Below are 13292 nucleotides of genomic sequence, written 5' to 3'. Positions count from 1 at the left end.
GGGTTTTGTGTCACTGTAACCTTGGAGGGGGCTCACTAGGAATAGGAGCCTGGCTGTACCATGCCAGGGAAACCTACATATGCTCTATACTCTAGCATTGTCTATATGCTGCACATGAACAGCCTCTGGTGAAGTTCCAGCCCATCCTCACAGCTTTGCATGAGTCTGGATATATGTTCTATTTTTCTATTCTAATTCCATTCTAATTTCTATTCTAATGATAGAATATTATATATTCTATTTTTCAGGTTACATGAATGGCTTCAGGAGTGAGAGCAAAGGGACCATACAGCAGCCAAGTTGGCAAGTAAGGTTTATTGAATGCAGGTCAGACCCCAAAGTGGGATGACCAGGTTTCAGCAGGAAGCACATCAGGCATTAAGAGGAAAAACCAGCCACGAACCCTCAAGAAAAGAGCAACCCCCACTCCTTCCTTCTGTGTGCCCAAACCCAATGTCCTCAGGGAGCCCTAGGGACACACAGGACTCAAAGTCTCTCTTTGTCCTACAGGATGCTGTTTCCAGGATGAACCCCTTCAGCACCCTGCATGGCATCCCTAAGAGAGAAGAAGGATGAGAGCACGTGGAGCACTGAGGAATCACACTGCATCTTGAGGCCGCGCTGAGGAGTCATGGGCAGGATCCACATCATTCCAACAGGTTGGTGTTTGCGGCTTTTTTTCGCGAAACACAGCTCAAAAAGAGAAAGAAAACCAAAAAGCAGCATCTTCAGCCTCTGGACTTGGCTGGATTCAACTGGACTCAACCCAATGGACTCCACGTTGGCAGCGGCGGATTGGCGACACAAGTATGGAGCACACATGAATGGAGACCCTACCTCGAGCATGTTATTGTTCTGCTTGTGCTATGTTATTGTTCTGCTTGTGCCATGTTATTGTTCTGCTTGTGCCATTGTTCTGTTTGTAAAGCAGCAGCACAGTACTAAAGGGACCTTAGCAGAGATCCAAAGGCAGCTGAATTGGAACAGGGGGAGCAGGGCAGGTCTGTAATGTAGAGTGAGGTTGGACTCTGCTGTTCTGGGAGCGGGGGAAGGCCAGAGTGCTCACTATGAATCATCCTGTGTCAGTCACACCATCAAGAGACAGGGGCTCTTTGTCCGTAGGAAAGTAGTCTCAAGGCCAGGGAGGAACAGGATGAGATCCGGCCAGGGAACCTCATCCCAGAGAGGGAATAGGCTGGGAAAGCCTACTCAGTTTTGGAAGCCAGGACACCATTGGATGCTCCTGGCTCCTTCTCTCGGAGCTTGCGCAAGTAATCGTGGGGGCCTTTGCCCTCAAAGGCTGTGGGGCTCTTGTAGGAGCCACCGATCTTGTCCCAGAGGGTGAAGTACTGCCCATAGTTGTAGTCAAAGTACAAGTGGTGGTCAGTGTGGTGGGCTGAGCCGTTGATGATGTGCCGCAGGAGGCGAGGGACGCGGTAGTCGCCATCGTGTATGGAGATGGTCCAGACGTTGACAAAGATGTAGAGGCCCAAGTAGGTGACTTTGTGTAGGGGGAAGAGGAAGGGGTAGATGTGGTAGGGCAGGCTCTGCATGAAGCCATCGACGGGGTGGAAAGCGTGGCTGGCGAAAGGCGTCGCAATCTTCCAGAGGTGGTGGGGCTTGTGGAAGCGCTGCAGGGAGAAGTGCACTGTCAGTGCTCAAGGATGATGAGGATGGTGCCTCTTTTAGGGGGTTTTCTGGCCGGGGTAACTCATTGCCCAGGGGCTGTCACCACTCAAAGGGCAGGAGAGGGATGTACACCCTAATGTGCTTTTGGCTCCCACTGCATTGTGGACTGAGGTGAGGCAATGCCTCCTACAGCCACACCAACCCCACTGTCCCAGCCACATGTTCCCAAGGAGGAACATCTTAGTCATGACCCTGGAATGGGATGAGAGTTCTTATCTGGAACCCATGAGACCCATCTCGTACCTTATAGAACAGTCTGTGGTGGAGACCACGGTGTATCCAGTAGATGCCCATGTCAGTGAAGAATAGGAAGGACAGCATGCTGAGGAAGACACCGGACCAGCCTGGGGGAACAGGAGTGTTAGGGGTGCTAGAAGGCAGTGATGAACTGGGGTCTGCATGGGTCAGGTAGGCACATGTGAGTCACACTGGGGTCTGTCCCACCAAGGAGATACAGTCAGACAGTCTCCTGTGACTTGGGAAGAGTGAGCCAGGCACTGGTTTGCTGGGAGCAGCACCCAGGGAAGTGAAGGCCTTGTCCTGTGGAGGGGGACATGTGTCAACACCCAAGCCAGGTGTGATGGGCACTTCCTCATGTTGTCCTTAGGAGAAGTTGGCATTGTGACTACTAGATGGGACCAGTCACAGTTCTGGACTCATACAAGGTGCATCATCATCAGGAGAAACAGGGGCATGCCACTAGCCAAAGCATTAGCCTGGCTGGGGACACAGGGGAGCAGCTCACCATATGGGGAGTCCTGGATGTTGTCATAGAGCTTGCTGTAGCCCCGCACCTCGGCGAAGAACAGGGCGACAGTGGGAACGCTGATCCAGGGCAGGGAGCGCAGCGCGTACATGATCTCCCGCTGCACTTGGTTCTGTGAGGATGCAGCAGAAGAGAGGGGTTGAGGGCTTGGAACAACCTGGTCTAGTGGAAGTTGCCCTTGCCCTTCCTGCCCCTAGCAGGGGTTGGAACAAGATGAGGTTTAAGGTCCCTTCCAACCCAAACTATTCTGTGATTCTATGATCTCATGAGTGGTTCAGGGCAGGGGTTGATATATGGGAGAAAAGCTGTGGGGCTGACATGGGGAGCACTCACCTCTAGGAACTGAGGATGTTTCTTGAGCTCATGGTCAAAGATGAAGTAGTAGCTGAGGGTGCCAAAGAGGAGGTAGAGGGCAATGGCCCCCAGGTTGGTGATGACGAAGAGGCTGAGGAGCTGGCGGAAGGGCTCACCCTCGGGCCAGCTGGAGGGGTACACATAGGGTGTCAGGATGTGTTCGTCGGCAGCAGCCAGGACCAGGTCCATGGTGGCTCCTGTGGGAAAGAGAAAGGGACAGTGTGACCGGTTGCAAGAGGTGTCCCACCTCTGCAGCCCCTGTTCAACCATGGGGCTACAGGGGTCGGGTCCAAGCAGTGCATTAGATCATGGTGTCAGGGAAGCCCTTAGATGCCTCATGCATGGTGGCAGGGAGGTTGTGACATGCCTCATGTACCTTAGCCATGGTTGTGGGGTATAAAGCATCTTCCATGGTATATCCATCTGGGGTATATCCATGGGGTATAAAGCATCTTCCATGGTCTTTATACCGCACAACAGGTATTGGGCTCCCCTGTTTGTGCGCACGGGGTGTAGGCTTTGGGGAACCCAGGCTCCCTTTTGGTCAGCGTATGATGCACAGGGGGGGCCATGGCAGCATCTGTCGCTTTCAGGGCGATTGCAGCAGTGTCTATGGGGGGGTCCCGGTGCGGGCGGTGCGAGATGGGTGATACCCGCAGCTCTGCCCGGCGGAGGAGGTGGGGACTGATGCGTTTGGATGCGGAAACGCGTCCGGACGCGGTGTCAGTGCCGCAGCTCCGCTCTGTGCGTGCCCCCCCCTCCGTGTCCCCCCCCCCGTGCCCCTTCCCCATGCCCCGGTCCCCCGGTACCTGCAGCGGGTCCCGGCCCGGCGGCGGCGGCGAACGGCGGGGGGACGGGACGGGAGGGGGCGGAGCCAACCGGTAGCGCCACGTGACGTCACCGGTGGGAGCGACTCTCGCCACCGGAGGGGCGGGGATACGGCGGTGACGTGTATAGGGAAGCGGTCGGGGTGGGATACAGGAGGTGGGATATAGGGATGCTCTTCCCTATGAGGGGGGCAGTGTTCAAGGCCGGCTTGGAGCAGCCTGCTCCAGTGGAACTAGATGAGCTCTAACATGCTTTCGACCCCAAAGCATTCCATGATAACCGAAACAGGTGGTTGTGGACACGGTGTTTATTTCCAAAGGGCTGGAATGCGGCTTGTTGTGTAAAACAAAGTCCATTTTGTGTGAGCAGAGGGGTGGGGTTGTGTGCTTCATGCTCCTCCTTCTCGTGTAGGGTCAGTGGTGGTTTATTCCATGTTATTAAAACCTGTGTGCCCTGTGATCCATAGGGAGGCTGTGGGGTGATGGGTTGTGTGTTAGGAAACCGGTCTGTTTCCCTGCCCTCTGTCCTGATGGTAGGGATAAATACCGCGTGAGCTTTGCGGTGTGCCTTAAGCCAAGATGAAGGGATTTCCCAAAGCTTGATTTGGAATGGGGAGGTCTGTAGATGGTGAGCCAGAGTCTGTGCAGATGCTTAAAAACCATAGCATATTCCCATGCTTTTTGCAGAACAATGTTGTGTTCTCAATGTCCCCTTTCTGCCTGTGTGAGCAGAGATTGAGGAGTAAGTATGTAAGTGATGGCAGTGATTTGAAGTGAGGTATGCAGGCCCTATAAACAAGAATTTGTGATCATTTCCATTGCTGTTTGTGTTGATAGAATAGCTGCAGTGTTGATTTCTCCTCCCTTTACCAAGCTTCACATAGAGGAGAAGCATGTGTGTGTTAATGCCTGTTTTCAGTCATGGCAGGATGGTACAGGGGCTTGATCTTTCCGTTGCCTGATGCCATATTTCAGTTTGTGATTCCATTTGTTTTCTATGGAGCTTAATTATCCTTTAATAGAAAAAGGTAATGTTCAGTGATAATGTAGGAAGAAGGGTGGGAATACTGCCATGTGTTTTACATGAGCCCTTAGAGACAGAGTCTGCTTTCATAAGTAACTCATAAGTTAACTTTCATAAGTAAGTTCATAAGAGGAACTCTTCTCCTTTTGGATTCACCACTAGGCTAGAGGAATAACTTTAGGTTGATGTATGTGTCTGGGAGCTCCAGGCAGATTTTAACTCCACTGTAGGGGTAGCACAAGCAGTTTGTGTGATGAAGAGCACAGATCATAGTAAATAGGAAGGTACATGTTGTCAAGTGCTTTGCAATAGCTGGGTGCTACAATTAGAAGTGTTTCTCATGCATGAGTTAGTTTGTGTACTGGTGTTGAATAGGACACATGGACTGGGGAGTACGTGGCCCATTATAAGCGCCAAACAATGTCTGTAAAGGGGTGTGAGTGCCACAATTACATGAGGTTAAGGTTGTTTTATTGTCAGACTTGAAGATCTTGGTGTGTGTAGAATCGGTGTTGCAGTGATCACAGGCGAAAGAGGCAGGATTGTCAGGAAAGAAAAGGAGACAGTGATGCTGTGTATGGGGAATGGCTCATATGTGGATTTTCTGGTTCAGAGATGAAAGTGATGGATCTTGGAATCCATAGCAGCAGAGTCAGGGGGTACTCTGCAATACAGACCGGGCCAGTTTGGGATACTTATAGGACAACCTGTGTGACAATATGAGATAGTGACACAACTGGTGAGAGTTGTCATTAAAAATGAAATCAAATACTTCATAAACTAAAATGCATTGGTAGTAGCTTATCCTAAAGCATACTTGTTAATAGTGCTGGTAATAAGTGTTTCAAGAAGCCTGTTGTATTATCTGTCTATAGGAGGGTATAGATTCATTTATTTGTATTTATATATCTACCACCTTGGTAAAGAATTATATGAAAGAGTTCACTGATTGATAGTAGCGTATCCCTAAAAAGACTTGGGAATAGGGAGTGCAGGAAATAAGCTTTTTAAGAAGCATCCTTTGATATTAAATTGAATTGTCGTTAGGTTAAGTTCCGTCAACAGGTAGTCTGGGTAAGATGAACTGAGGAAACCTGATGGATTGGTAAAAATCACATCAAATAACAAAAGTAAATGAATTTTCAGTAGCTTACATAGGTAGATACTGTTGTGTGTGTGTGTGCATATGCTATATATATTTATATATAATAGGGAATATAGTCATTTACATAGGTATGTATATTTATGTATTACAGGGTATATATTCATTATATATGTGGGGGGTATATATATATGGGTATATATATGTATTTATATAGTTATATATATAGAAAAGTGAATATTTATATATATTTATAAATAAAAGGGTACATATTCATTTATTCGTATACATATATGTATATATACATATATATAAAGTATATATATACTTTAATGGAATTGGGCATAGAGTAATTTATTTGTATTTATATAAAATATGGTGCTTATTCATTTATTTGCATTTATATATAATAGGGTATAGATTCATTTATGTGTATTTGTATTTATATAAAACAGGGTGTATATTCACTTATTTGTGTTTATAGCTAATAGGGTATATATTAATTTCTTTGTATTTGTATATAAAATACAGGGTATATTCATTTGTATTTATATAAAATAGGGTGTATATTCATTTATTTGTATTCATTCATATATAATAAGGTATAGAGTCACTTATGTGTAGTTGTATTTATATATAATACAGTATATATTCGTTTGTGTTTATTTATATAAAACAGAGTGTATGTTCATTTATTTGTATTTATTTACATATAGTAGGGTATAAATTCATTTGTATATAATAGGGTATAGATTCATTTATTTGTATTTGTATTTATATAAAACAGGGTGTATATTTACTTATTTGTGTTTATATCTAATATATACCCATATTAATTTGTATTTGTATGTATAATACAGGGTGTATTAATTTCTATTTATATAAAATAGGGTGTATATTCATTTATTTGTATTTATTCATATATAGTAGGGTGTATATTCATTTATTTGTATTTATTCATATATAGCAGGGTATAAATTCATTTATTTGTATTTATTCATATATAGTAGGCTGTATATTCCTTTATTTGTATTTATTCATATATAGTAGGGTATAAATTATTTGTATTTATTCATATATAATAGGGTGTATATTCATTTATTTGTATTTATTCATATATAGTAGGGTATAAATTCATTTATTTGTATATAACAGGTCCATTTCCTTGTACTTATATTATAGGGTTTATATTCATTTATTTGTATTTATTCATATATAGTAGGGTGTATATTCATTTATTTGTATTTATTCATATATAGTAGGGTATAAATTCATTTATTTGCATGTATTCATATATAGTAGGGTGTATATTCATTTATTTGTATGTATTCATATATAGTAGGTTATAAATAAATTTATTTGTATTAATTCATATATAATAGGGTATAGATTCATTTATTTGTATTTATTCATATATAATAGGGTATATATTCATTTATTAGTATTTATTCATATATATTAGAGTATAAATTAATTGTATTTATTCATATATAGTAGGGTATAAATTCATTTATTTGTATTTATTCATATATAATAGGGTATAGATTCATTTATTAGTATTTATTCATATATAATAGGGTATAGATTCATTTATTTGTATTTATTCGTATATAGTAGGGTGTATATTCATTTATTTGTATTTATTCATATATAGTAGGGTACAGATTCATTTAGTTGTAGTTATTCATATATAGTAGGGTTTATATTCATTTATTTGTATTTATTCGTATATAATAGGGTATAGATTCATTTATTTGTATGTATTCGTATATAGTAGGGTATAAATTCATTTATTTGTATGTATTCATATATAGTAGGGTATAAATTCATTTATTTGTATTTATTCATATATATTAGGGTATAAATTCATTTATTTGTATTTATTCATATATAGTAGTGTATAGATTCATTTATTTGTATTTATTCATATATAGTAGGGTATAAATTCATTTATTTGTATTTATTCATATATTATAGGGTGTATGTTCATTTATTTCTATTTATTCATATATAGTAGGGTATAAATTCATTTATTTGTATTTATTCATATATAGTAGGGTATAAATTCATTTATTTGTATTTATTCGTATATAGTAGGGTTTAAATTCATTTATTTGTATTTATTCACATATAATAGGGTATAGATTCATTTATTTGTATTTATTCATATACAGTAGGGTATAAATTCATATATTTGTAGTTATTCATATATAGTAGGGTTTATATTCATTTATTTGTATTTATTCATATATTACAGGGTGTATATTCATTTATTTGTATTTATTCATATATAATAGGGTATAGATTCATTTATTTGTATTTATTCATATATAATAGGGTATAGATTCATTTATTTGTATTTATTCATATATAATAGGGTATAGATTCATTTATTTGTATTTATTCGTATATAGTAGGGTGTATATTCATTTATTTGTATTTATTCGTATATAGTAGGGTGTATATTCATTTATTTGTATTTATTCATATATAGTAGGGTGTATATTCATTTATTTGTATTTATTCATATATAGTAGGGTGTATATTCATTTATTTGTATGTATTCATATATAGTAGGGTATAAATTCATTTATTTGTATTTATTCCTATATAATAGGGCATAGATTCATTTATTAGTATTTATTCATATATAGTAGGGTGTATATTCATTTATTTGCATGTATTCATATATAATAGGGTATAGATTCATTTATTTGTATGTATTCGTATATAGTAGGGTATAAATTCACTTATTTGTATTTATTCATATATATTAGGGTATAAATTCATTTATTTGTATTTATTCGTATATAATAGGGTATAGATTCATTTATTTGTATTTATTCACATATAATAGGGTATAGATTCATTTATTAGTATTTATTCATATATAGTAGGGTGTATATTCATTTATTTGTATTTATTCATATATAATAGGGTATAGATACATTTATTTGTATTTATTCATATACAGTAGGGTATAAATTCATTTATTTGTATTTATTCATATATAGTAGGGTATAGATTCATTTATTTGTATTTATTCATATATTATAGGGTGTATATTCATTTATTTGTATGTATTCGTATATAGTAGGGTATAAATTCATTTATTTGTATTTATTCATATATAGTAGGGTATAAATTCATTTATTTGTATTTATTCATATATAGTAGGGTATAGATTCATTTATTTGTATTTATTCATATATAGTAGGGTATAGATTCATTTATTTGTATTTATTCGTATATAGTAGGGTATAGATTCATTTATTTGTATTTATTCACATATAATAGGGTATAGATTCATTTATTTGTATTCATATATAGTAGGATATAAATTAATTTATTTGTATTTATTCATATACAGTAGGGTATAAATTCATTTATTTGTATTTATTCATATATAGTAGGGTATAGATTCATTTATTTGTATTTATTCATATATAATAGGGTATAGATTCATTTATTTGTATTTATTCATATATAGTAGGGTGTATATTCATTTATTTGTATTTATTCATATATAGTAGGGTATAAATTCATTTATTTGTATTTATTCATATATAATAGGGTATAGATTCATTTATTTGTATTTATTCATATATAATAGGTTATAGATTCATTTATTTGTATTTATTCGTATATAGTAGGGTATAAATTCATTTATTTGTATTTATTCGTATATAGTAGGGTATAGATTCATTTATTAGTATTTATTCATATATAGTAGGGTGTATATTCATTTATTTGTATTTATTCATATATAATAGGGTATAGATTCATTTATTTGTATTTATTCATATATAATAGGGTATAGATTCATTTATTTGTATTTATTCGTATATAGTAGGGTATAAATTCATTTATTTGTATTTATTCATATATAATAGGGTATAGATTCATTTATTTGTATTTATTCATATACAGTAGGGTATAAATTCATTTATTTGTATTTATTCATATATAGTAGGGTATAGATTCATTTATTTGTATTTATTCATATATTACAGGGTGTATATTCATTTATTTGTATTTATTCATATATAATAGGGTATAGATTCATTTATTTGTATTTATTCATATATAATAGAGTATAGATTCATTTATTTGTATTTATTCATATATAGTAGGGTATAGATTCATTTATTTGTATTTATTCATATATAATAGGGTATAGATTCATTTATTTGTATTTATTCATATATAGTAGGGTGTATATTCATTTATTTGCATGTATTCATATATAATAGGGTATAGATTCATTTATTTGTATGTATTCGTATATAATAGGGTATAAATTCATTTATTTGTATTTATTCATATATAGTAGGGTATAGATTCATTTATTTGTATTTATTCATATATAATAGGGTATAGATTCATTTATTTGTATTTATTCATATATAGTAGGGTGTATATTCATTTATTTGCATGTATTCATATATAGTAAGGTATAAATTCATTTATTTGTATTTTTTCGTATATAGTAGTGTGTATATTCATTTATTTGTATTTATTCATATATAGTAGGGTATAAATTCATTTATTTGTATTTATTCATATATTATAGGGTGTATATTCATTTATTTGTATTTATTCGTATATAGTAGGGTATAAATTCATTTATTTGTATTTATTCATATATTGTAGGATGTATATTCATTTATTTGTATTTATTCATATATATTAGGGTATAAATTAATTGTATTTATTCATATATAGTAGGGCATAAATTCATTTATTTGTATTTATTCATATATAGTAGGGTATAAATTCATTTATTTGTATTTATTCATATATAGTAGGGTATAAATTCATTTATTTGTATTTATTCGTATATAGTAGGGTATAAATTCATTTATTTGTATTTATTCATATATTATAGGGTGTATATTCATTTATTTGTATGTATTCGTATATAGTAGGGTATAAATTCATTTATTTGTATTTATTCATATATAGTAGGGTATAAATTCATTTATTTGTATTTATTCATATATAGTAGGGTATAGATTCATTTATTTGTATTTATTCGTATATAGTAGGGTATAGATTCATTTATTTGTATTTATTCACATATAATAGGGTATAGATTCATTTATTTGTATTCATATATAGTAGGATATAAATTAATTTATTTGTATTTATTCATATACAGTAGGGTATAAATTCATTTATTTGTATTTATTCATATATAGTAGGGTATAGATTCATTTATTTGTATTTATTCGTATATAGTAGGGTATAGATTCATTTATTTGTATTCATATATATTAGGGTATAAATTAATTGTATTTATTCATATATATTAGGGTATAAATTCATTTATTTGTATTTATTCATATATAGTAGTGTATAAATTCATTTATTTGTATATAACAGGTCCATTTCCTTGTATTTATATTATAGGGTTTGTATTCATTTATTTGTATTCATTCATATATAATAGGGTATAGATTCATTTATTTTGATTTGTATTTATATAAAATAGGGTGTATATTCATTTATTTGTATTTATTCATATACTATATGATATAGATTCATTTATGTGTATTTGTATTTATATATAGTACAGTGTATATTCATTTATTTACATATGATAGGGTATAGATTCATTTATATATTTATATTAAATAGGTTTTATATTAGTTTATTTGTATTTATATACAATATGGTTTATATTCATTTATTCATATATAGTAGTGTGTGGAGTCATTTATTTGTATTTATTCAGATATGGTAGGGTATAGATTCATTTATTTGTATTTATCTATAACAGGGTATATATTCTCATTTATATATATTTATATAAGAGGGTATAGATCCATTTACTTGTATTTATATAAAATAGGTCGTATGTTCATTTATTTGTATTTATTCATATATAATAGGGTATAGATTCAGTTATTTGTATTTATATAAAAGGGCTGTGTATTCATTTACATAGATATATATTTATATAATAGGGTATAGATTCATTTATATAATAGGGTGTATATTTATATATAATAGGATATGGATTCATGTATTTGGGTTTTTACTTATGTATAATACAGTGTATATTTCTTTATTTGTATTTATATACATTTCTATATAAACACACATCCACACATATCTGTATAATCATTTATTTACATATAATAGGGTGCATATTAATTTAGATGTATTTATTCATATATAGTAGGTTATAAATTCTTCTATACCCTATGATATATGAATAAATATAAATACTAATAAATAACTTTGTACCTATTCAAGTGTAGAAAAATAAGTATATACCCTTAGTATATCTAAATATATTCACATATATAGTAGGGTATAAATTACACGTGTATATATATACGAACACACATATAGAGAGAGCATACATGCATATACCCTATTATAAACCCTATTACATTATTATGTATAAATTAATGTATACCCTTTGATATATTAATATATATAAATACAAATAAATACATCTATACCATGTTATATTCAAGTAATGTTTTATATATATATATATATAAATATTTTTATATAATCGGTACTTATTTATATATATTTACTGTTATATATAGACATATCTATATTTTAGTATACTTCTATATATTGCAATAGCTCAGTATTTCAAGAAGCCTGACCCACTCTGTCAGCTCAGTAAAAATCATATCCAACACTAAATAAAATGAAATGCATTGAGTGTATCTTCTCCTCACGAACATTTGTTCATAGTGCAGGAAGTAAGCAGTTTAAAAAGCCTTCTGCCCTGTTTGACCACCCTCTCTGTACACATCACATACTCCGTTCAAGTAATAAAGAGTTTGTACGGTCGGCTATGCAGTCTTTTAGCCACCTGGCTTTGCCTATGCCCTACATTCCATATTAGCTATTTTAACCATAGAAGAAGAGCTAAATGTACCATTGGGTGTGCTCATAACCCCCAAATTGACAAGAAGCTCATGAGAGTCATAGAAAGACTTGTAAAATGAGGAATAAGTCCTGGGGAATACTTGCAAATACACCTTACCTTTCAGCATTGCCTTTTGTAACCAATAGAAATGGTTTCTGATACTGATCAATGCCTATTCCTACTTACAGAGCTAGAGCAGTAGTTAAAAATCTTGTTAAAAGGACTTATACCCTGATTTGGGGATCCAGAAATTACCTCTTACAATAATGGGATTCATAGTATTGTAGAAATAGTACACGTGTTGCCCAAGTTTTTGCAAGGTAAATGGGAATTACATATCCAAAAGGGAAGTGGAAAGAATCAATCAAGACCTCACACTGCTAAACTTTGCCAAGAAACACATCTAAAGTGGACAGGAATTGCCCACAGGGCTTCTGCAAATTCAGATGATAGCCCCTTGAATTTGAAGGTGGAAAAGGATATCTTACTAACTCTTTGAACGCTAAGGGGGACCAAATGCATACACAAGTACAGGCTATAGTTAAAGAACATTTGATGGCTATTTCACAGACTCTTCTCACTACGCAGGTATCAAAGCAACAGGCTTGGCTTGGACACACTGGCTCACCCAT

At 34.6% G+C, this 13292-nt stretch overlaps 1 protein-coding gene across 1 annotated transcript; it reads right to left on the bottom strand.

The window, feature by feature from the left end:
• Positions 1-296: 296 nt before the first annotated feature.
• Positions 297-3739, bottom strand: SC5D (sterol-C5-desaturase). The gene is made up of 5 exons (XM_005142780.3): positions 3619-3739; positions 2789-3006; positions 2435-2567; positions 1933-2033; positions 297-1631 (listed from the first exon to the last, which is right to left on the bottom strand). The coding sequence occupies exons 2-5, from the start codon at positions 2996-2998 to the stop codon at positions 1206-1208; spliced, it is 870 nt and encodes a 289-aa protein (XP_005142837.2). The 5' UTR covers positions 2999-3006; positions 3619-3739; the 3' UTR covers positions 297-1205.
• Positions 3740-13292: the final 9553 nt, after the last annotated feature.

The sequence above is a fragment of the Melopsittacus undulatus genome, chromosome 15, assembly GCF_012275295.1.
Source record: "Melopsittacus undulatus isolate bMelUnd1 chromosome 15, bMelUnd1.mat.Z, whole genome shotgun sequence".
Taxonomy (NCBI): Eukaryota; Metazoa; Chordata; class Aves; order Psittaciformes; family Psittaculidae; genus Melopsittacus; species Melopsittacus undulatus.
The sequence above is the reverse complement of the archived record's forward strand: the minus strand, read 5'-3'. Positions and strand labels throughout refer to the sequence as shown.

Coding starts and splice junctions, on each gene's coding strand:
- SC5D (XM_005142780.3), bottom strand. CDS start 2,998: ATGGACCTGGTCCTGGCTGCTGCCGACGAACACATCCTGACACCCTAT. Junction 2,568..2,788: donor AACATCCTCAGTTCCTAGAG/GTGAGTGCTCCC, acceptor GCATCCTCACAG/AACCAAGTGCAGCGGGAGAT. Junction 1,632..1,932: donor ACCACAGACTGTTCTATAAG/GTACGAGATGGG, acceptor TTCTCCCTGCAG/CGCTTCCACAAGCCCCACCA.